We start from the raw sequence: 24,981 nt of genomic DNA on the forward strand, positions 1-24,981 counted from the left end.
AACAGTAACATTGGTCACAAAAGTGCCACCTTTTTATTAAAAAGCAGACCATGGTCTCCAGTGACATTGCTTAAGTTAGCTTATGCCAACAGTCTGCTGCAGACAAGAGAAATAATTTTTCATTCCCCTCTCCACTTATGATTAGACAGCAACATTGTAAGTTTGTAACAAGTCACAATGTGAACACATCAAAGACCTGCACAGGCACCGGGATTTACCAGTATTTTGTATAATTACTGAGCCACTATTTAATGCCCAGCTGCAGGCAGATAAAAAAAATTATTTTCAGTGGGGCTGTCCTGCACTGCAAGGGCTAATAGCTCATTTTCTCAGGGGATAGTAGAGACCACGTTACTTACCTGATCCTCTGCTCCCCTGGCTGGAGACGCTCCCCTATGATCCAGTGGTGGACTATCGACCCTACTCTGGTCTTAAAAATGTCAAGACCTTAGACCACTAGAGCGCAAGAGTGCAGAAGCACTGGAGACTGATCTAGCTGCAGGGAGGAGTGGAGGATCGGGTAAGTATATATTTCCTTTTATTGTTCCCCTAGACATAAATGAGCAATTAACTTTCCCAGTGACCTCCGGGGGAATAAGTATGTACTTGCAGATCCAACTTGTCCAACTTCCCCACAACACCCCACTCTTCCTTTATGAAGCCCTTTAGAATCTAAAAAAAATGTCTGCAGTTTTCAAGCCAATTTAGGTTATTCCTCTTCTTCGGCAGTCAGTTGTCCTTCCTCCTGGTGGGAATTGCTCTCATGTCATTGTGGGCATGAGCTGTGTGATGATGCACTCCTAGGGGGTGTGTCCATGACACTCTGGGCCTATAGGAAGTGGGCTGGCTGTGTAAATTTGAGAAAAGGAAAGCTTGCTTCCAACAATTCAGCTAGTCACCACTTCCAGTTCACTCTTGTTCAGCATTGAATATTAACAGTCATTATTCAGGACAAATTCTGCTTCTTACTGACTATTTGGATCACCATCATGCAGATAAGTGATATTTATTTTAAATGCAAAAGTCCATATATTTTTTATGTATTTTAAAAAAATCACATTTAAGAATAACATGAATAAAAACACATTTACTGTATATTAAGGACAATCATTTTTCAATATATTTATGACACAAATATAGCTTTAATAGTAAGGAAAATAACCATAAATCACATTTACTTAGAAATTGAACACATATTAATGATTTATATTGATTAGTAATAAGTGCCTCTTTTCAATATGTAGGGTCTTCTTGCTTTGCTTATATGTGCCTGTCGTTTAAAAATATAGGGGCTTTTCCTCTTTACAACATCTTCATTTTCACTGTTTGAGTTGGTAGAATCCAAGTAATCTTGCTGAATTAGCTAAAAAAAAAAAGTGTTAGTTTGTGTTAGCCTGTTGAATTTAAAAATTGTCCTCAAAAAATTTGGAAATTACCAGGTACAGATTTCTCAGATCTTTAATTAAAGAATACATACATTATTATTATTATTATTATCATAAAGTTCAGTTCATTAAAGCATATTTGTGTTGTATTTTTATTACTTTGAGTAATTTGCCTATTTATGGGAAATCTAGTACATTTTATGAGAGCATATATTTTAAATTAATATAAGACATACATGAATGCAGTTCTTTTTTCAATAATTTTTTTTTTTTTTTTTATGTAAATAGTCTAGGTATTTAAGAACCTCTTAACAGGACTTGGACTAGAAGAGGGATTAGCCAATCAGTTTTGCTGTAGTGGTCATGTGCTATCAGGGGGCATGCTGATGCGAGAAGACAGAAGACTGACAGAGAGATGAGCTCATCAATCTTTTTCTTCTCCTTTTAAGTTATAATCAGAAACTACAGGAGAGTCAAGACCTGCAAGAGTTATTTAAATACAGTGGAGAAACATGAAGCATTCTGCCTTGCCAGACAGAGCTGAGCTGTAGGACAGAGCTGTATAAATCTCGGGATTTCATTGACAGAATTATGATATCTTTCGCTGATAAATCAACTCATATATATATATATATATATATATATATATATATATATATATATATATATATATATATATATATATATATATATATATATATATATATATATATATATATATATATATATATATATATATGTGTGGTGTGTATTTAACTGTATGCCTGGAGTTCAGATTTAAAGTATTTTTTGTTTTTTCACATTTTTAAGCTTGCTCTTTCTTATTTTTTTTTAAGCACATGATTAGAGCCTGAGGCTCTAATTGGCTTCAAAAAAGGGTGGGCTCAAGGGGCAGAGCACTGTGCCCTGAAACCAACCAGTTTTGTGACAATAGCGAATTATTATTCGCTATTGTCTTCCTGATTCTCCTCCCGGCCAATCAGGAAGCGGGTCCTGAGACCCGAGTGGCCGAGGAGGAGACGCAAGGGGAAACCATTGAGGAGGAGATGCCGCAAGGAGGAGACACTGCAAGGAGGAGACGCCGAGGAGGAGACGCCGAGCGACCGAGCCACGGGCGGGGGCTGGGGGATTTTGACTTACCAACCGACTGAATGTGGATGGCGGGGGGTTTGACTGAGGCACCGACCCGGGGGGGGTGATGGGTGGTTTGTTTGCTGCTCCCCCTACAAAATGAAGCACCAGCTGCCACTGTCCAAAATGATTCAAGCTAAGAGCTCTATAACTTTGATCTCCTCTAGAGGAGTATGACAAATAATCTCAACATCCAAGTGTGTATAGGTCATTTCTGACTAGGTGTTTAAAATAAACACAGATTTTGCTCTGATATATTAATATTGCATAATGGTGATTTAAATGCAAGAGTGACAGTACTGGAGTTTATACTGCTGCATGCCACAAACTCTAGATAAGAAGAATATTATCTAATGTACAATTATTTTTTTAGAAGCTAGCAGGTGCCTCAGGGAATTAGATATCATTATATATTATTAATTTGTGAAGGAATAATCACAGACACAGGTCACATGCAATTGTTATATTTATTTCTGTAATGATTATTGGAGATCACAGAGCTCAAGAGCTATCAAATAATCAATCACTCTGCATTAATGAATGATATAACTACAAATATAAATAAGATCAAAAGACTGTCGGTTTGGTACATTTCAGTTACCTTTCTCCAAATTTCTATATTAATAAAACATCATTTGATTTTTTTTTGTTTTGTTTTGTTATAAAAGGATCCACAATTTCTGGATTTGTTTAATCTGTAACAAAATGTTACTATTATTAAAATAAAAAAAGCTATTCCTTTTCCCCTGCATTTCACTGTTTTAATCCTTTGCCATTTTCCCTGTCTGATCCCTTCTGTAATGGATTTTGTCCACTTTTCACGTTTTTAGGAGATTACGTTTCATGCTTTGAGACTTTGAGGCAAGGTTCACACTGCCGCAAACCGATTTTGTATGAATTACAGTGTGATCAAGTTGTGCTACTTGGATACACCTTTGATAAGGTTTGTATATTCTATGGGGCCAAAATCGCACTAGAATCACACCAAAGTAGTACAGGGACATACTCCAAAATATACAGTATGCGGTGATGTGCTGCAAACAAAGGGCAATTTTGGGGGTTATATATGAAAGGCAAATCCACTTTGCACTACAAGTGCAAACTACAAGTGCAAAGTGAACTTGAAATTGCACTGAAAGTTCACTTGAAAGTGCAGTCGCTGTAAATCTGAGGGGTAGATCTGAAATGAGGGGAAGCATTGCTGATTTTATCATCCAATCATGTGCAAGCTAAAATGCTGTTTTTTTATTTTCCTTGCATGTCCTCCTCAGATCTACAGTGACTGCACTTCCAAGTGCACTTTCAGTGCAATTTCAAGTGCACTTTGCACTTGTAGTTTTCACTTGTAGTGCAAAGTGGATTTGCCTTTCGTAAATAACCCCCTTTGTGTCAGTCCCAAGTTCACTCTGTTGACCCTGAAATAAAAACACCTACAATATATTAGAATAAAACATAACTCCCCTCAAAAAGAAAAACCAAAATACTAAAAAGTCAACTTACAAAAGGATATCACATGAGATATTTGGGTCATGTGACACGTTTAACCAAATATCTCATGCGATATGAAAAATTTACTACAGGTTTATGCAGTATTTACCACAAAAATAAGGAACACTTGGTAAATACCTCATAAGCCTGTCTACAAGTCAATTCACAAAAAAGTAAACAAAAATATGTGTTAAACAATTTGTGGTCAAGCCATGCAGTACTTAACAAATAGTAGCTGGTTGTTAAGAAGCTGGCACTCGCAGTATTCTTAACAACCAATGACTAATCTGCTGTCAGTGGGGATTCTGCACTCACAGCAGAATGTAAAAAAAGAGACAACAATTAGAAAACAAAGGTGTGTAGTATCTCATGCAGTATATTAACGTGTGTTTTTTTTTTTGTGTCAATTGCACATTCCTGAGTTAAATACTGCATGAGTTATTTTAACTCAAATAATCATGGGGTATTTAATTCTTAATGAATTGACCCCTAAATTCCAACCCTGTTTTGTATTTTTTTTAAGCTTAGCAAAATGTAAAAAAAAAAAATGTGAATTAAAAATAACAAAACAAAAAAACATCAAAGAACCCACAAGTGGACCAGGCTGCTAAACAGCAGCTGGAGTTCTTGCTGACACAAACAAAAAGGTAATAAAGAACGGATGGGTCTATGCACTGTAAACATAGTGGGGGTACACACTAATATATAGCCCACCACACTGTTATTTAGAGACATGCAGCACAATACAGTACTGTATAAAGCACAGTAGTGCTCTGTAAATAATACTATATACCACAACTTCCTAATCACACACTGCCAGTTCTCCCTATAGCTCTACTCCAACACTGACAAAAGGCTTCTTTTATAGGAAAAAGCAGCATAAAAAAATACCCCAGTATCGGCCATTCTAAGCCACCTGACCACAGTTCAAAGGCAAGGAAAGGAATTATTGGCAGTCGGTATTGGTATCTATCTATCTATCTATCTATCTATCTATCTATCTATCTATCTATCTATCTATCTATCTATCTATCTATCTATCTATCTACTGTATATATACACACCCACACACACACACACAGAACATGCTGTATAATATATATATATATATATATAATTTTTTTGTGGAAACTATTATTGCATGCCATTTTTTTCTTCACAGGTTTGTTATGGTAAAGTGTTTATATTTAAGTTTTGGTTAGCATTGGATAAAGAAAAATAGAAAATATATATTTATTTATTTTGGGGGGGGGGGTTGTTTTGAGTATTGGCCACTCACATGATTTAAGGTTATGGTGGGGCACAAAAGAGTTATTGCAGTTTTTTTAAAGCTACAAACAGCTGGGATAGTTTACTGGGTCTGTAAACTGCCAATCGAAGAGCTGTGAGTGAACCCATGCTCAACCTGAGCCAAAAGCTTACACATGAATAAGAGATTGAAGTACCTAAAATTTACCATACCTCCCAGTGTTGAAAGACTCTGCTTTGGCAAATTTTCTGAAGCTGGAATGTGGTCAGCATTGCTTCCAAATTAAATCCATCCATAGATGTAGGATACTGTTTTCTCATCAAGAGATCATCTTCTCCAGTGTCCCCTGTTTCTTCTGCTTGGGTATTAAGATTGTTTATAAGGTTGCATACATTTAGCAGAGTAATTTTCCAGTATGGAAGTCTTGCTTTATTCACCTATGATGACACACATAAACACATAATTAGAATACTTTATGAAATGACATTTTTTCTCTCTACATTATAATTTTCTATTTATGGGTTTCATTTTTGCTTTGTGCAGTGAAAATTATATGCATTATATGCATTATAATGAACAAACCATATTGTCTTTATGATCTTTTTACTGCCTGCATAATTATATTGCTACATTTGTTGACACCTTGACACTTATTCCTCATATAACCAGAATGAAGTGTTGACACTGAGAAATAAATTAATATGGCCCTGTTTATTGAATATGTAGATTCAATTTAGCGTTGACTATGGCATCTTATTGTCACTGCATATGACAGATCTAAAAACCTACAGACATTTTACATCCCAGACCTGTTAATTAGAGCTCCAACACCTAATATAGCTCAGTGAATCAAGATTGTATGCAAGAAACTTCACTTACAAGAAAAATGCATATGTTTAGACTGTAGATAGAGGGCAGGGTATATTAGAGCATAGACATTATTGTCATGGAAACGCATGCTCGAAGCGACTAGCTAACCGGGACATGGTTCCATGACTTGGGGGATATGATGGAATAAGGGGGAACTTATACTGAGCAAGTAAGACTGGCTGTGATACACCTTCACAGCCCACACTATCTTTGGCCACCACTAGAGAGAGACTCCACGCCAATCCAGCTGGCTGATCACACACAGGCAGATACAAATCTTACAAACAATCTGGTGCACTCTAAGGGTTGGGGAGCAGTCTAGCAATTATCCCACACTTCTAGGGTTCCTCCAGCTATCCTACAAGCTAGAATCCCAGTATTAATCACTCTTCCCCCAGCCCACACACCAGACACACAACAACCGATAGCCTGTCACTACCCAACAGTTTGTTCGCAGACTGGTCTGCTGAGCCACCAAACACACACACACACAGATCTCCGTTTGGCATATTTGCTAGTTCACCAACTGCATGAAATCTGCCAACAGGCAGTGCAATTGCCCTTGGCCAATTAACCCTGGGGGAATGTTCCTATCTCAGCCCACAGGATGTTTCCTGTTCTGAAATTACCAGAGTCTAATTGGCCCAGAATGGCGCTGATCAGGGATAGGATTGCTAACACCAGCGCATTGGTCCAATTGCAATAGTACCAATCACTGCCTGCCGCAATCAGGTGCCATATAACGGTTTTGTGTGTTTCTCTAAGATTCTACACATGCTACAAATACAGATTTCCATGTACTTGTAGCCCAACATGTACAATCAAAATGAATTATTTTCATCTATCTACTAATATTTTAGCTTTTATGAGAGATAAAATAGATTCTTTAGATCTGTTGATACCAAACAAAGCTTGCAGGCTTTCTGGGGCCTTTTCCTGCCCCCCTGCTGATATGTGTAGCCACACTGGCTAGGACTTTCTTTTGAGGCTTCAGTAATGTGGCAAACTGGCAATCCTTGTTTACTCGGATGGGAGACTTTTATTGGCATCTAGGTGTAATCTCTATTCTAGAAGCTGGTCCTGTCCTTTTCAAATGCTAATGAAGGAACATATGTGTATGACTGATTACTGAAAAATATATCTTTAATAACCCAGAATTAAATTACATCTACGATTATACTGCTTCTACAGATCACATCACATCTCGCTAAGGCAAAACTATCCTACTCTTACATTTATGTTACAATTATCTTATCCTTTTTGAAGGAAATAAATGGGCTCCATTCACTAAAGCAGATTGCATGCAGTATTTAGGTGTCCGGACACATTTTCCTTAAACATTGCATGCGATCCTGAAACTGTCAGTTCACTATGTTGTTTTGCGGTATTTAACGGAAAACACTGAATACGCTCGGTAAATATCACATGAAAAGGAGTTAAGTTCAGTTCACAGAAGGAAATAAATTATTAAATGCATGCGGTAATTAAGTAGTGGTCCAGACATGCAGTATAAAATTAATGTAAAAATATAATTTTGAGCCAATTTTGAGTAGTCTCTGTGACAGACCACCTGGCATCCTGCCTGGGTTCGTCCGCCAAACACTGCTTCCTCACCGTTGGAACCCAGAAACAAGGTATTATAACTGGGAATTGCACCCAAGAACTAGATGACACTAGCTTAGGTACAAATAGGAACTCTCTTTTATTGTAAATTCGCACAGAATTTATACCACACAAAATCAAATAAGGACTTGATCACATTATCCTAAACAATGCAAACTTTAAACAGTAATAGTTTATAACTCATGTTTGACTCGAACATTGGCTGTTCGCAAGTTCGCCGAACAGCGAACAATTTGGGGTGTTCGCGGCAAATTCGAATGCCGCGGAACACCCTTTAAAAGTCTATGGGAGAAATCAAAAGTGCTAATTTTAAAGGCTTATATGCAAGTTATTGTCATAAAAAGTGTTTGTGGACCTGGGTCCTGCCCCAGGGGACATGGATCAATGCAAAAAAAAGTTTTAAAAACGGCCGTTTTTTCGGGAGCAGTGATTTTAATAATGCTTAAAGTCAAACAATAAAAGTGTAATATCCCTTTAAATTTCATAGCTGGGGGGTGTCTATAGTATGCCTGTAAAGGGGCGCATGTTTCCCGTGTTTAGAACAGTTTGACAGCAAAATGACATTTCTATAGGAAAAAAGCCATTTAAAACTACTCGCGGCTATTGCATTGCCGGTCCGACAATACACATAGAAGTTCATTGATAAAAACGGCATGGGAATTCCCCACAGGGGAACCCCGAACCAAAATAAAAAAAAAAATGACGTGGGGGTCCCCCTAAATTCCATACCAGGCACTTCAGGTCTGGTATGGATATTAAGGGGAACCCCGGCCAAAATTTAAAAAAAAAATGACGTGGGGGTCCCCTTAAATTCCATAACAGACCCTTCAGATCTGGTATGGATTTTAAGGGGAACCCTGCGCCAAAAAAAAAAAAAACGGCGTGGGGTCCCCCCAAAAATCCATACCAGACCCTTATCCAAGCACGCAACCTGGCAGGCCGCAGGAAAAGAGGGGGGGACGAGAGTGCGCCCCCCCTCCTGAACCGTACCAGGCCACATGCCCTCAACATTGGGAGGGTGCTTTGGGGTAGCCCCCCAAAACACCTTGTCCCCATGTTGATGAGGACAAGGGCCTCATCCCCACAACCCTGGCCGGTGGTTGTGGGGGTCTGCGGGCAGGGGGCTTATCGGAATCTGGAAGCCCCCTTTAACAAGGGGACCCCCAGATCCCGGCCCCCCCCTGTGTGAAATGATAAGGGGGTACTTACCCCTACCATTTCACAAAAAAACTGTCAAAAATGTTAAAAATGACAAGAGACAGTTTTTGACAATTCCTTTATTTAAATGCTTCTTCTTTCTTCTTTCTTCTATCTTCCTTCATCTTCTTCTTCTTCTGGTTCTTCTGGTTCTTCCTCCGGCGTTCTCGTCCAGCATCTCCTCCGCGGCGTCTTCTATCTTCTTCTCCTCGGGCCGCATGGGGGGAGGCTCCTGCTCTTCTCTTCATCTTCTTCATCTTCTTCATCTTCTTCTCTTCTTCTTTTCTTCTCTTCTTCTCTTCTTCATTTTCTTCTCCGGGCCGCTCCGCATCCATGCTGGCATGGAGGGAGGCTCCCACTGTGTGGCGGCGTCTCCTCGTCTGACGGTTCTTAAATAATGAGGGGCAGGGCCACCCGTGACCCCGCCCCCTCTGACGCACGGTGACTTGACGGGACTACCCTGTGACATAACGAGGAATGCCACAGGGAAGTCCCGTCAAGTCACCGTGCATCAGAGGGGGAGGGGTCACCGGGTGGCCCCGCCCCCCGTTATTTAAGAAACGTCAGATGAGGAGATGCCGTCTCACAGCGGGAGCCTCCCTCCATGCCAGCATGGATGCGGAGCGGCCCGGAGAAGAAAATGAAGAAGAGAAGAAAAGAAGAAGAGAAGAAGATGAAGAAGATGAAGAGAAGAGCGGGAGCCTCCCCCATGCCATGGGTGCGGAGCGGCCCGAGGAGAAGAGGATAGAAGACGCTGCAGAGGAGATGCTGGACGAGAACGCCGGAGGAAGAACCAGAAGAACCAGAAGAAGAAGAAGAAGAAGATGAAGGAAGATAGAAGAAAGAAGAAAGAAGAAGCATTTAAATAAAGGAATTGTCAAAAACTGTCTCTTGTAATTTTTAACATTTTTGACAGTTTTTTAGTGAAATTGTAGGGGTAAGTACCCCCTTACCATTTCACACAGGGGGGGGGCTGGGATCTGGGGGTCCCCTTGTTAAAGGGGGCTTCCAGATTCCGATAAGCCCCCCGCCCGCAGACCCCCACAACCACCGGCCAGGGTTGTGGGGATGAGGCCATTGTCCTCATCAACATGGGGACAAGGTGTTTTGGGGGGCTACCCCAAAGCACCCTCCCAATGTTGAGGGCATGTGGCCTGGTACGGTTCAGGAGGGGGGGCGCACTCTCGTCCCCCATCTTTTCCTGCGGCCTGCCAGGTTGCGTGCTTGGATAAGGGTCTGGTAGGGATTATTGGCGGGACCCCACACCGTTTTTTTTTTTTTTGGCATGTGGTTCCCCTTAAAATCCATACGAGACCTGAAGGGTCTGGTATGGAATTTAGGGGGACCCCCACGTCATTTTTTTTTTTAATTTTGGCCGGGGTTCCCCTTAATATCCATACCAGACCTGAAGGGCCTGGTATGGAATTTTGGGGGACCCCCACGTCATTTTTTTTTTAAATTTTTGGTTCAGGGTTCCCCTGTGGGGAATTCCCATGCCGTTTTTATCAATGAACTTCTATGTGTATTGTCGGACCGGTAATGCAATAGCCGGGAGTAGTTTTAAATTGCTTTTTTCCTATAGAAATGCCATTTTGCTGTCAGACTGTTCTAAACACGGGAAACATGCGCCCCTTTACAGGCATACTATAGACACCCCCCAGCTACGAAATTTAAAGGGATATTACACTTTTATTGTTTGACTTTAAGCATTATTAAAATCACTGCTCCTGAAAAAACGGCCGTTTTTAAAACTTTTTTTTGCATTGATCCATGTCCCCTGGGGCAGGACCCAGGTCCCCAAACACTTTTTATGGCAATAACTTGCATATAAGCCTTTAAAATTAGCACTTTTGATTATTCATGTTCGTGTCCCATAGACTTTAACGGTGTTCGCGTGTTCGAACAAACTTTTTTCCTGTTCGCATTTTCTGGTGCGAACCGAACAGGGGGGTGTTCGGCTCATCCCTAGCAGAGACCATCATGACATCCTTGACTGTCAAATGTAGTAATAACATGTCATCTTGCATTATATAACAGGACATCTTCCTGAATGCTCATAGCTCCCTCAAATGTGAGGGCCCATAGCCAGTAGGCAAGAGGCTACCCTGCAGTTCCTTCCAAAAGCCCCTGTTCTGGTTGGGTCTGTCACAGTCTTTGCCTTTTTCGATCAGTTCTCTTAACAGTAAAGCATAGAAAACTAAATATGGAAATATGGAAATCATTGGGGGTGATTTACTTGAAGTACAACTAAAGGAAAACTTTTTTTCAGTTTTTGAAAAAAACTGTCAGGTTTTTATTGCTGTCTGTGCTGCCTTTAGGGAAATTTACCCCCTCGATTTGTCCTTTTTACCATTATCATTGTAAGTGAAAGTAAACGAAAATCCCAAATTTTGGGTTTTCCTCAGAAAAGTCATAGAGGGGACTTCTTCCAATGAGATCACAGATGGCAAAAAAACTGACAGAGGTTTTAAACCTCCCTTACTCTATCCAAAATGAAAAAAAAGTTTTGCCTATAGTTCTACTTTAAGGGGGTTGTACCTACAGGAGGTGTGCCTATAATCAGGCTTACCTGTAGGTACTGTAAATATCTCCTAAACTAAAAGGGTAAAGGTAAAGCTTTACTTTACAAAGAATTGCCAATCAGATGCAAAGAAAAAAAAAAAACCATTAAAATATACGAGGGGTCTTCAAAATGTTTGGAAACGGTGAGTAGTAGTAATTGGTCTTGTCTGAGAGTATCATGTGACTAGTCTGTCTGGCAAGCCAGCTGACCTCCAGTCATCAACAGGGGCATAAAAATTTATAAAAGGCATAAAAATGGCAATGTGGGAAACTGAGGTAGCTGGCCCTATAAAGATAAAAGGCATAAAAATGGCAATGTGGGAAACTGAGGTAGCTGGCCCTACGCGTTTCGACCACACAGTCATCAACAGGGGCATAAAAATGTATGCCCCTGTTGATGACTGTGTGGTCGAAACACGTAGGGCCAGCTACCTCAGTTTCCCACATTGCCATTTTTATGCCTTTTATCTGTTCGTGATCACTTACATTTTGTACAACTTTTTGGAGTATTAAACCTCATTGATCTGCACTACGTGGAGTCCCTTTTTCTTTTCCTCCATGGGCCTATTAAGAACCATCTGCTTGTGATCGCTCAATTCCGTTATCGGAGATCGGGTGCATTGGAGATCCACAGCCTGTCTAGGACACCACCCCTCCATTGGTGGTCGGGACCCGGAAGACACTACCTGGTTGAACATCCTGGATGACCATCTCCTTTTTGCCTTACTGATGCACTGCTATATGGTAGATGCGTCCTACTGATCCGGTAAGGGTAACCACCTTTTTTCTTGAAGATTGGAGTGTCATTGCAACTTGTGGTCGAAACCTTACAAGTGTCCACAGCCCCTTCAAGACACTGTTACTCCCCTGCTTGGGAGAGGATCTTCTGGTTTAATTATTCATAGACTTTTGGGATTGTCATTTTTCCAGAGACACTAACTTGCACATTTCTGCTATGTTATTGCTTTTTGTGCTTTTATCACTTGGCTTTATCATTTAGAGTCACATTTTTGTTCATTTGTTTATTTTCACATATAGATTAGCGCTGCACTTTTTTTTACTTTGATACTATTTGCGACTTGGTTTGTTGTGTGCTAGCAGCTATAGTTGTTTTCTGTGTTTAGTTTGGTACACTTGATAGCGCAGCTTTTTCCTTTTCCACTATGCCTTACTATATCCCCTTCCTTTTCCCTCTCTGGCTAAATTTACGAGCCCCTTTCTGGAATTTACCTCTTTCCTTATAATCATATAATCCCCATGGATAATTAGTGAAACTGGCAAGCTGATGCCCTCCATGACTCCCGGAAAGTACTTTCAAGCCCATACCTCCGATTGTTTTTCAGCACTATACCATCCTGGAAGTCATGCTCTGGGAGTCGAGCTCCTCATGTTATTGCTCGCTCTACAGCAAATTATTGTCCCCCTAGATACAGGATCCATAGTGGGTTCTGTTTTCACAGGAACTACATGTAATGTTCGCCGACTGGTGCAAGTTTTGTTTCCCTGGAAAGTACAGGAACAGCATCCTCCCTACGAGTTATGTGGGGAGGGATGTCTGCCTGGATGGCCCAGAGTGTTGGTTTGCAAATTGCAAAAGTTTTGCTGTTGTTATGTTCTACTACAATTTAACAGAGATAAGAGGAGCTCCAATTACAGGCACCTGGTTACTATGCTAATACGTGTGTGTTATTCAGTATCCCATACTGGAAACTTGCAGTTTCGATTTCAGGAATTTTAAAATGTGGATCCTGGCCTTGTCGCCTTGGCCGTGATGGGCGGTGGTGTGTGTCCTCCCGCATTGCGGGGCGGGGCGAGGCGGCCGCTCTGCGGCCGGGGTGGCGAGATCACAGATAAACAAGCTCGAATATGGTTTCTAGGTTGAAGTGTGTCACGTGGAAAGTGCGGGGTATTAGGGCTAGACCAAAGATAAATGCTGTCTTATCTATTCTAAAAAATATGCGTGCAGAGATAATAGCCCTAGTGGAGACCCATCTTACCGGTCAACTGATGTCATCACTCAAAAAAACCTGGGTGGTTTGGCTATATCAGGCTCTATACACGTCCAATTCTAGAGGAGTCGCACTTCTAGTGGCAAAAACGGTACAGTTTACTTTGCTGACGCTTAAATAAGATCCACAGGGTAGATTCCTATTTCTGCACGCTAAAGTAAATGGGCTTGAGATACTTATTCTGGCAGTCTATATACTTCCCCCGTTCCACTTTAATGTTCTACATGAGGGTCTTGCTTTTATGTCACAATTTCCCACTGTTCCGGTGATGTGGATGGGAGACTTTAATAATGTACTAGACAGGGATCTGGATAGACTAACTACACAGCCCCCTGGCAACCCCTCCCCACAACACACTAGATTTGGCAGATTCCTCAGTGAGTTGGCCTTGATGGATACATGGCGATATCATCACCCGCAGGATAAGGCCTTTTCTTGTTTTTCAACGACAAATAACTCAATGACTAGGATAGACCTATTATCCCGCTCCCTTCTCCCTGTGTTGGAGGACGTGGGCTTCTACCCTCGCATACTGTCGGACCACGCTCCATATTGGGTTGTGCTCAAACTTGATTCCCCACCTAACACGTACACATGGAAACTTAACCCCATTTGGCTATCGGTGGTCCCGGGAATACATGAAATTGGGGTTGAATGGGACATATTTTTCCAAACTAACAGAAATTCAGCGCCCCTTGAAATAGTGTGGGACTCTTTTAAATCCCATGCCCGCATGATGCTCGCCCAACGCATAACTAGATATAAGAAAAATTCCTCCCACGCAATCAAACAGGCAGAACAAGCCTTGACAGCCATAGAGAGGGAATTTTCCTCTAACTCCACTTCCTTTAATGCTGACCAACTAAAACAACAAACCCGTATAGTGTCTAACCTGCATTTTAAAAAAGCAGAGAGGAACATATTCTATACCAAACAGAGGCTGTATGAATGTGGGGAGAGGGCGGGACGCCTCCTGGCATATTTGGCCCATATGGATCTTAGACCACCTACGGTGGTATCCCTTAGGGGCACTAATGGCGAACTGATTACTGAACCTGATAGAGTAGCGGGAGAATTTCGTTCTTATTTCTCGTCATTATACACCTCCATGGTTGATGACAATAGTGGGGATGCGGGGGCACTATTAGCAACTGTAGAACTACCCACACTATCCCAGCCACACATTGAAATGCTGGAGGCCCCAATTTCTATGGATGATATCATTGAAGCGATATCCCATCTTAAAGTTTCAAAGGCACCCGGGTCCGACGGCCTCCCCCTTGAATTCTATAAAACATACATAGATAACATAGTCCCTAGGTTGCATGAGCTATTTTCCTACATGTTCAAATCTGGATCTATCCCTCATTCTATGACCGAAGCTTATATAGTGCTCATACCCAAACCCGGTAAAAACTTAGAAATCCCGGAGTCATATCGTTCCATATCACTCCTTCAATTGGATATAAAGATCTTGGCCAAGATCCTGGCATTGCGTCTAAATAAAGTAATCCTCACCCTAATTCACCCAGATCAAACGGGATTTATGCCCACAAAAAACATGGCACATAACGTTCGTAGATTACATATGAACATACAAGCTCAACATGACCAGATGGGATCCAGAGTCATGGTATCCTTGGACGATTCAAAGGCGTTCGACTTCGTTGAGTGGGTCTACCTCTGGCAATGCTTAGCAAAGTTCGGATTCGGACCGAAATTTATTAAATGGGTCCAATTAATGTACCAAAATCCTAGTGCCAGGATCTTGGTTATTGGGAGGGTTTCAGACACCTTCCCCCTTTCAAGGGGAACGCGTCAGAGGTGCCCATTATCTCCCCTACTTTATGCCCTAGCGGTGGAGCCTCTTGCGGCCTCATTGAGGTCACACCCGGGTATAACAGGCCTGCGAAGCGGAGATCTGGTGGAGACAATTAGGCTCTACGCAGATGACATGCTGCTGTACTTACCTGACTCCGGGCCTTCCCTGAAAGCATACAAATATTCGGGAAATACTCGGGTCTTAAAATAAACTGGGACAAGTCCCAAATCCTCCCTATAGATATAGGTGCACCCACACAAAATCAAGCCTCCTCCCCCCTTACAATAGTTAGTTACATGAAATACTTGGGGATCAATATTACTCGTACTCCTGAAGAATACACCAAACATAATATAGAGCCTTTGATCACAACCCTGAAAAATAAAACTCAGATTTGGGCTAAACTCGCCTTGGGGGTCATGGGGCGTGTGAACCTTATAAAAATGGTTCTGCTCCCCAAGTTCCTATATGTCTTTTGGCACGCCCCGTTATATCTACCTCTCAGGATTTTTAAAACAATCGAAAAAATTCTTAACTCATTTGTGTGGGGGAAGGCTCGACATAAATTATCTTGGCAAATATTAAAAAAACCCAAGGATCTGGGAGGCACAGCTTTACCCGATTTCAACCTATACTATTTGGCAGCACAATTATCGCACTTTTACTACATAGACAAATGTGACAGAGAACGTTATATGACTCTGCTCTGCCCCAAATATACCCGTTTATACACCCACCCATTTCAAATTATCTTTAGAGACCCCGTAGACTCCTAGGCGGGAAAATGTGCAGACTTACTATATACCCACTGCAAAATATGGGCAGTGATAAGACGTAGATTAAACGTGCCGAATACACACTCACACGCACCACTCTGGGACAACCCAGGTTTAAAGGAACTACTATCTCTGCCAGACTATGAAATGTGGGTTGTTCGGGGGGTGAGGATTCTTTCAGACGTTTATAGGGAAAACACAGTGAAATCCTTCCAACAACTTAAGGATGAATTTACCCTCCACAATTCCATGCACTTCAGATACCTCCAGCTCCGTCACGCTCTTCAGGCCCAGTTTCACGATAATCCACCTAATCTAGAACAATTGGATATCCTCAATATTATCAGGGGGCAAGATTCCTCCAAACTCATCTCAACATTCTATACCTCTCTGCTCCGGCCTACGGCCGTGAAAATTGCTTATGGATTGAAGAATCGATGGGCTGGAGATGTGGGGGAGCTGGAGGATGATGAATGCGAGGACGCGCTGGACAATTGCAAAACCGTGTCCACCAGACTCTCAGATCGCCTCACTCAACTATACATTTTACATAGATCATATTTGACTCTCGCCCGAATGATTAGATTCAAACCCAATCATAATCCTCTTTGCCCCAGATGTGACAGTCCCTCTAGCTCCTTTTTCCATCTCCTGTGATCATGCCCGGTTATACATGACTATTGGTCCCACATGCGATTCATACATGATGAAATGGGATCCCCCCTTAGACTGTGCCCCAAGCAATGCTTACTAGGAATATTCCCAGATCCAGACTCAGACAAATTCCATGTCATATTTACATATAGTTACATAGTAGGTGAGGTTGAAAAAAGACACAAGTCCATCAAGTCCAACCTATGTGTGTGATTATGTGTCAGTATTACATTACATATCCCTGTATATTGCGGTCATTCAGGTGATTATCTAATAGTTTCTTGAAGCTATCAATGCTCCCCGCTGAGACCACCGCCTGTGGAAGGGAATTCCACATCCTTGCCGCTCTTACAGTAAAGAACCCTCTACTTAGTTTAAGGTTAAACCTCTTTTCTTCTAATTGTAATGAGTGGCCACGAGTCTTATTAAACTCTCTTCTGCGAAAAAGTTTTATCCCTATTGTGGGGTCACCAGTACAGTATTTGTAAATTGAAATCATATCCCCTCTCAAGCGTCTCTTCTCCAGAGAGAATAAGTTCAGTGCTCGCAACCTTTCCTCATAACTAAGATCCTCCAGACCCTTTATTAGCTTTGTTGCCCTTCTTTGTACTCGCTCTATTTCCAGTACGTCCCTCCTGAGGACTGGTGCCCAGAACTGGACAGCATACTCCAGGTGCGGGCGGACCAGAGTCTTGTAGAGCGGGAGAATTATCGTTTTATCTCTGCAGTTGATCCCCCTTTTAATGCATGCCAATATTCTGTTTGCTTTATTAGCAGCAGCTTGGCATTGCATGCCATTGCTGAGCCTATCATCCACTAGGACCCCCAGGTCCTTTTCCATCCTAGATTCCCCCAGAGGTTCTCCCCCCAGTGTATAGATTGCATTCATATTTTTGCCACCCAAATGCATTATTTTACATTTTTCTACATTGAACCTCATTTGCCATGTAGTCGCCCACCCCATTAATTTGTTCAGGTCTTTTTGCAAGATTTCCACATCCTGCGGAGAAGTTATTGCCCTGCTTAGCTTAGTATCATCTGCAAATACAGAGATTGAACTGTTTATCCCATCCTCCAGGTCGTTTATGAACAAATTAAATAGGATTGGTCCCAGCACAGAACCCTGGGGAACCCCACTACCCACCCCTGACCATTCTGAGTACTCCCCATTTATCACCACCCTCTGAACACGCCCTTGTAGCCAGTTTTCAATCCATGTACTCACCCTATGGTCCATGCCAACGCACCTTATTTTGTACAGTAAACGTTTATGGGGAACTGTGTCAAATGCTTTTGCAAAATCCAGATACACCACGTCTACGGGCCTTCCTTTATCTAGATGGCAACTCACCTCCTCATAGAAGGTTAATAGATTGGTTTGGCAAGAACGATTCTTCATGAATCCATGCTGATTACTGCTAATGATATCATTCTTATTACTAAAATCTTGTATATAGTCCCTTATCATCCCCTCCAAGAGTTTACATACTATTGATGTTAGGCTAACTGGTCTGTAATTCCCAGGGATGTTTTTTGGGCCCTTTTTAAATATTGGTGCTACATTGGCTTTTCTCCAATCAGCTGGTACCATTCCAGTCAATAGACTGTCTGTAAAAATTAGGAACAACAGTCTGGCAATCACCTGACTGAGTTCCCTAAGTACCCTCGGATGCAAGCCATCTGGTCCCGGTGATTTATTAATGTTAAGTTTCTCAAGTCTAATTTTAATTCCGTCCTCTGTTAACCATGTAGGTGCTTCCTGTGTTGTGTCATGAGGATAAACACTGCAGTTTTGGTTACTGAAGCCCCCCGATTCACTCGTGAAGACTGAGGAGAAGAATAAATTCAATACCTTTGCCATCTCCCCATCCTTTGTAACCAGATGTCCTTCCTCATTCTTTATGGGGCCAATATGGTCAGTCCTCCCTTTTTTACTGTTTACATACTTAAAGAATTTCTTGGGATTTTTTTTGCTCTCCTCCGCTATGTGTCTTTCATGTTCTATCTTAGCCAACCTAATTGCACCCTTACATTTCTTATTGCATTCTTTATAAATTCTGAATGCTGTGGATGATCCCTCAACCTTGTATTTTTTGAAGGCCTTCTCCCTTGCTTTTATATGCATTTTTACATTGGAGTTAAGCCATCCAGGATGTTTGTTCGCTCTTTTAAATTTATTACCCAATGGGATACATTGGCTAATGCCCTTATTTAATATGCTCTTAAAGCAAACCCATCTCTCCTCCGTATTCTTTGTTCCTAATATTTTATCCCAATTTATGCCTTTTAGCAAGGTTTGTAGTTTAGGGAAGTTGGCTCTTTTGAAATTCAGTGTCTTTGTGTTTCCTTCATGTCTCCTATTTGTGTGATTTATACTGAAACTAATTGACCTGTGATCGCTGTTACCTAAATTGCCCCGTATTTCCACATCTGTTATCAGGTCTATTTCTCAATTGTTTATAGCCAGATTGCTCATAGCTAGAAAATGGCTGAGAATGGACCCACCAACACTCTAGGAATGGATAGCTGCTGTTAATAATGACTTACCATACAAAAAAGAAATATATGCCCATAGGGGATGCCCATCTAAATATGGGAAAATATGGGACTCCTGGTTGAACAATGCAACAACGTGCAACACAATAGCTGAAGCTATCCCAGAAGGTTAACTATTCAGTATACAGAATGATACGGTGATACAGTGCCTATTAAATGCAAAATGTAACCATATGTTTGAAAACCACACACTATTGTCCGCATATGTCTTGTTTATATTGATCATAAAGGTCAAGATAAATGTATTCTTTATTTTTCTCAATATTATACATCTTCACACATGTCAATGTATTATATGATCTGTAACTGTGTACTCTTCTCAAATAAACAATGTGACAGACCTAGCCAGAACAGAGGCTGTTGGAGAGGACTGTATGCAAGCCTGTTGCCTTTTGATTATGGGCCCTGGATTTTCAATGGAACAATACTCTTTGTGAGGTGAATGAGAAATCCAGGCTGAACTGTACTAATTGGACTCAGTCGTGTATATATGTATATATTGTATGGGGACTCCTTACTGTAGATTTGTGTCCCTGAAGAGGGAGGGGGGATTCCTCCAGAAGCCCCCTGCTGATAAGACTGATTCATTCTGTTGGGACACATCCTGTGAGGAGATGCTGGTGTCATCAGCTCCAACTACCTGTGTTTATGTTAATTGAATGAGCTGATGACATTGTCCTCTATACAATGTAGGAGACGGGACGACTCCTATTGGAGCTGCTGCTATTGTGATAAGGTGTCCTGTGATAATTAACTCAGTCTGGGCAAAAGGTCATGTCTCAATCACCTAGGCTGTATAAAGGATTAGTTAATTACTCATGTTAATTAGGTTACGTTTGTATTGTTAGTGTAATCTTCTCCTGTGTATTTAAGACTGTATTCTGGTTCTGAATAAAGTGAGTTCTTGGTAGCAACAAGCAAGTGTCGCCTTGTTTTGTGCTCAGAGAGTTTGGGATATCTGTATACAGACTGGGAGGAAGTGGTATATGACGGAAGCACTCAAGCGGAGTGTGGGACGTTCCGTGACAAACAACAACATTTCTGTAAAAAAAGTTTCTGTAAAAAAAAAAAAAGAGTTGTCTTGCTACAGTGAAGATGGCTACGAAAATTATAAATAAAAAGTGCGGAAACATTTTGAAGAAGCCTCGTAGTTATTTTCTGCTGTCATTTCGACAGATTTTTAGAGACTTTTTTTGTGAATATACAAGCATATGCATCATTTGCTGCAAAATAAAAACTCCCAATAACTCCAAACATAATGCAATATACATGCATATCACAACGGGTTAATCCCTTGTTAGAACATATCTCATATGTAGTGGGGATGCTTTACTTTTTCACAATTATTTTTCACAATATCTTCCCACTGACATGTTCCCACTGACACCATTGATCTTTTTAGCTATCTATAAGGGGGTAATTCTTCCCAGTGACCACAAGTATAAGGAGCATTCTTCCAACTGACCATCACACTAATGTATTATGAGTTGTAGATATAGTAATTTTTAGTAGGGGTTTCCTAAAACTGGAAAAATATTTTAAGGGTTCTTCTGTGTTGAAAAGGCTTAGAAAGGCTACTTGAAAGTGTAATTAAAGGCAAAACTTTCTCTTTCATTTTGGATAGAGTAATGGAGGATTAGAACCCTTGTCAGTTTGTACGGCTGTGGATCACAGGAGTGCAGTTCGTTTTGCACTCCTATGACCCGTTTTTAGCAGAGAGCAGGCTGACGTCACAGAGTCAGTCCAGGCTCAGGCGCCATTGCAACCATAGAATCAGGATCCACCCAGATCCATGGATCGGGTCCCGGCCCAGCCTCTCAGAAAGCCGCTAAGAGCCCGAGCAGGCTCCTCCGCTCCCTCCAGTGAGCGCGGGGGGGCAGAGCAGAGAGCAGCTCTCTGCTCAGGAAGCTGTGAGAACTGAGCAATTGGCGGTGTTTGATCACTCGGTTCTCAGTGTGGAGGCACCGGGGAACAGATGCAGCATCGGAACGATACTGCATCCACCTAGGTAAGTTTGAATCCAAAAAAGAAAAAAAGAATTCATGTAGGTAAAAAAAACTTGTGTCTTTACAACCACTTTAACTGGAGTAAAGCTGATCAGCTTGAGAATTTTATTTTCTACGCTGTTTGTAAAAAAAAAAAATGATAAAAACTGATTTGTTGTTGTTAACATTGCCACCGGTTGAGATAGAACTTGTCTCAGAAACCTTTTATTAATTTCCTTTAATGTGGTACTTACTTTGCAAACAGTACTTTATTCAGCCTAGGTTCACACTTGTGCGATACGGGAACCAGCGCGATTACAGCGCCAGTTCCCGCATCGCATCTCTCCGCAGGCAGTTCACACTGCCCTCTGCGAACCGCTGTGGGTGTCATTACATTGTTAATGACACCCCCAGATCGGTTCACAGATCACAGTGCGAACTGTGAACTCACACAGAAGTCGGATTGCATAGGTGAGAACACCCATGCAATCCGATTTCTGTGTGGGGGAAAAAAATCCATGCACCTTTTTTTGTGCGAATTCAATGCGAGTTTAGCCATACAACTGTATGGCTGAACTCGCATTGCACAGACATTGCATGCGATTGGCGATGCCTGTGTTTGCACAAATGTGAACCTAGGCTCAATCTTTTTTGAAATACATGCACTAGGTTTCTGTTGAACCTTCAAGACATTAAAAACAAACTAACACGGTTTGTTTTGAATCATGCGTAATGCTGCTGGCCTCCCAGTATGGCAGATAAACATTTGCTTTTGTGCACTTTGTGCAAGGTCACTGAATTCAGTGTAACAGTATCACACTTTAACAAATTAGTGTAAGCATATGTACCTGAAAACCATTTAACATACCTTAAAGGCTAAGTTCACATTTTTCAGAAAATAGCCTATGCAGGCAAGGGGCCCCAGTAGCTTTAAAAAAAAAAAAAACCTGTATGGCTTTGTAAAATGTTAATGTCATTTTTTTTTTACATACCTGTAGGCCATTTGGGACTCATTGAAAGTCTGGCTGAAAAAAATCCTGGTCCCATGCCCTGCTTTGACTCTTGTAGTGCTAGGAATAAGCCTCCAATGGTTTTCATGTCCTAGCAAAGAGGACATGGCAGGATTTGGAGAATGGCAATGCCTGGTACACACTACAAGTTATTCTTCGTTAAACATCCAGCATGCTCGTCTGACAGAAGGCGGGCAAAAGGCCGCCTTCTGTCGGACAAACCAATATACACATGGGCCAAATGTCGGCCGATGTGTACGGGGCTTAACTGGGACGGGGTATGGGGCTTAACTGGCCGACATTCGGCCCATGTGTACGGGGCTTAACTGGGAGTTTTTCAGCCAGGCTTCTGGGAGGGGAGTGCAAATAACCTACAGGTTTGACAATAAAATCAATGAACATTTTATAAAGCTGTGCAGTTTGGACTACATAGGCACTTTTTCGAAAAGTTAAACTTAGCCATTAACAATACAGTTTATTTTTTCTCAACCCGCAGTCGACCTCTTATAGTTAAATAAGACTCCAGTGAAAAGATCTCTGCACCAAGTAGTCCCAGAAATATATTTGAAGCCAGTGAGTCCAGTAGGTAATTCCAATATCATATACACTGGAAGTAAGCAAACCTATGAACAAAAATTGTCTAGATTGCAGTTTACTAATCCTTTGATGTGGTGGTTGTATTTTTTTTTTATCCTGCCAGTCAGTATTCCACATGCTGTCTGAGGCTAGGTTCACACCTGTGCTCATGAATTCCGCTGCAGGACCGCACCTGTTCCCGCAGTTGCAACCACTCATATAGAGATGCATGAAGATGCCCAGGAGATGCGTGGAGAATCCTAATGGCACCCCTACACACTGGAAACTACAGCGCGGCTTCCGGCACTGGGAACCACACTGCATATTTTCCATAATGGACCAGGGACCCTTTTCCCTGCATTTTTAGGAGGCACAAGAGCCCATTCAAATGAAGGGGCTGCTGTGCCCATGCAGCCGCACAAGTGTGAACCTAGCCTTAGGTTGACAACTTTCACTCATCATACTGTATCCTAGGAGAAGCAGTGTTGTCCTCCCTCTCCATTTTTTCTCCATAAAATTAAGGGGAAGGATTATGTAGACCTCAGAGATCGCTGTAATAATGTAACTGACACCAGTCCGCACAGGTAGAAAGCACAGAAAGTTATCAGTTTAGAAGATTTCTGGCAGGATCAACATTGGTTTTTCTGGACTTAATGAACAGATACAACAAAATTCTCTATTTAAGAGACCAAAGGTGACCAAAGAAAGAGAAGTTTATTGTTGGGATTTATATACACATTAACATACAATCTGACTCATGTAGAAATAAGCACCTTACTTGAACTCCTCCTCAATCTGCTCACCTATGATTCAAACATAATGAAAGTTTTGATTTTGTGCCACTGACCTTTTAGCTAGATAATGGTAGCTAATTTCCCCAAACTCACCTCTGACTTTCCAGGAATATTTTTTTTTTCTGGTGGATCTATAATTCTCTTATAAGACTTATAAGACTTAATATAACACTGCATTTATTACCCTTAGAGAAACATAAGCAACCTAGAGAGAACCCTCAGCATGAGAGATACTGATATATTCAAATCAAATACTTTTATGCCTGACTTTGCCCTTTGTCCTTTTTTCCCTATATTTAACAGATGCACTCATCCTCCTCTAGGGACAAGGGTATTATCTCTGTTCTAAATCATAATTTAACTCATCTCCATCTTTTAGAAAAAAATATGATATGGTTCAAAAGGAAATTTGGAAGCAATGGGATGATATGCTCCTTAATTTTTATGTAAATGTAAGTGATCCTTACCATTACCGGAAACATCAAATTATGTACTAGATGGTAATTAACCCCTCAAAGAGTGCACACTATTTGTGCATTCCCCAACTCTTGCTTCCCAGATTGTTCATCAGCAAATTCCTATGAACATACAGTATTTTTTTGGACTTGCAGAGTATGTTGTCCCTTATTTCAAGATACCACATTCCTAAAATCAAAGCTGATAGGTCAACAATATCTATGTCTCTACTATGTGTCCCTATCTCAGACATACCCTACCATGTCTCACCAGAATACAGTCTGATGTTTTTTTTTTGTCAAAGCTTAATTGAACAAGCTGAAGTTAGAAGCTGATTGGTTAAAATGCACAGCTGCACTAGATTTTTCACTCTCCAATTTTAGTAAATCAACCCCATTGTTTCTATATGTAACAACACCATTCGGGCTTATGTTTACCTTTATGCCATTTAGTTTAAACATTTTCTTGACTCTAAAATGCGTATTGGTTATTATACTACAATGTATTTTTCACATGCTGGACTTTCTTTTAGATATCTATGTATTTTGGGGATAAGTCATTCCTTTCCTTTTCAGCCAAATAGTGAGCACTTAGATCCTTTCTTATCTCACCCTATTTATGTCCTGGGGAAATCGAGTGGAGTTCCCGGCTTTCTGGATGATATACCCCTCCTTTGGGACCTGTGCATTTGACCATCTGTTAGCTCAGTGGTCTATTATTAGAGGTGAGAGAAGGTGGTGGAGGGTCTATCACCATTGTTTCCTGATTTGTGCCTGCCACGTGGAAGTCTCTTGGTGCTTGCTGGGACCCTTAGTACTCTTAATTTTTTCTGTTTTGG

The 24,981-nt window shown here is 41.2% G+C and overlaps 1 protein-coding gene across 1 annotated transcript in view; it reads right to left on the bottom strand.

Annotated features, from left to right (window-relative positions):
* Positions 1 to 1,086: 1,086 nt before the first annotated feature.
* NTS (neurotensin) overlaps positions 1,087 to 24,981 on the bottom strand; it is a 64,658-nt gene continuing 40,763 nt past the window's right edge. The window contains exons 3-4 of the mRNA XM_073620210.1: positions 5,466 to 5,690; positions 1,087 to 1,363 (exon numbers count right to left, since the gene is read on the bottom strand). Of these exons, the coding sequence (XP_073476311.1) occupies positions 1,214 to 1,363; positions 5,466 to 5,690 (375 nt within the window). The 3' untranslated portion in view covers positions 1,087 to 1,213. The remainder of the gene's footprint in view (positions 1,364 to 5,465; positions 5,691 to 24,981) is intronic.

This window comes from Aquarana catesbeiana, linkage group LG03 (assembly GCF_042186555.1).
Source record: "Aquarana catesbeiana isolate 2022-GZ linkage group LG03, ASM4218655v1, whole genome shotgun sequence".
NCBI classification, from domain to species: Eukaryota; Metazoa; Chordata; class Amphibia; order Anura; family Ranidae; genus Aquarana; species Aquarana catesbeiana.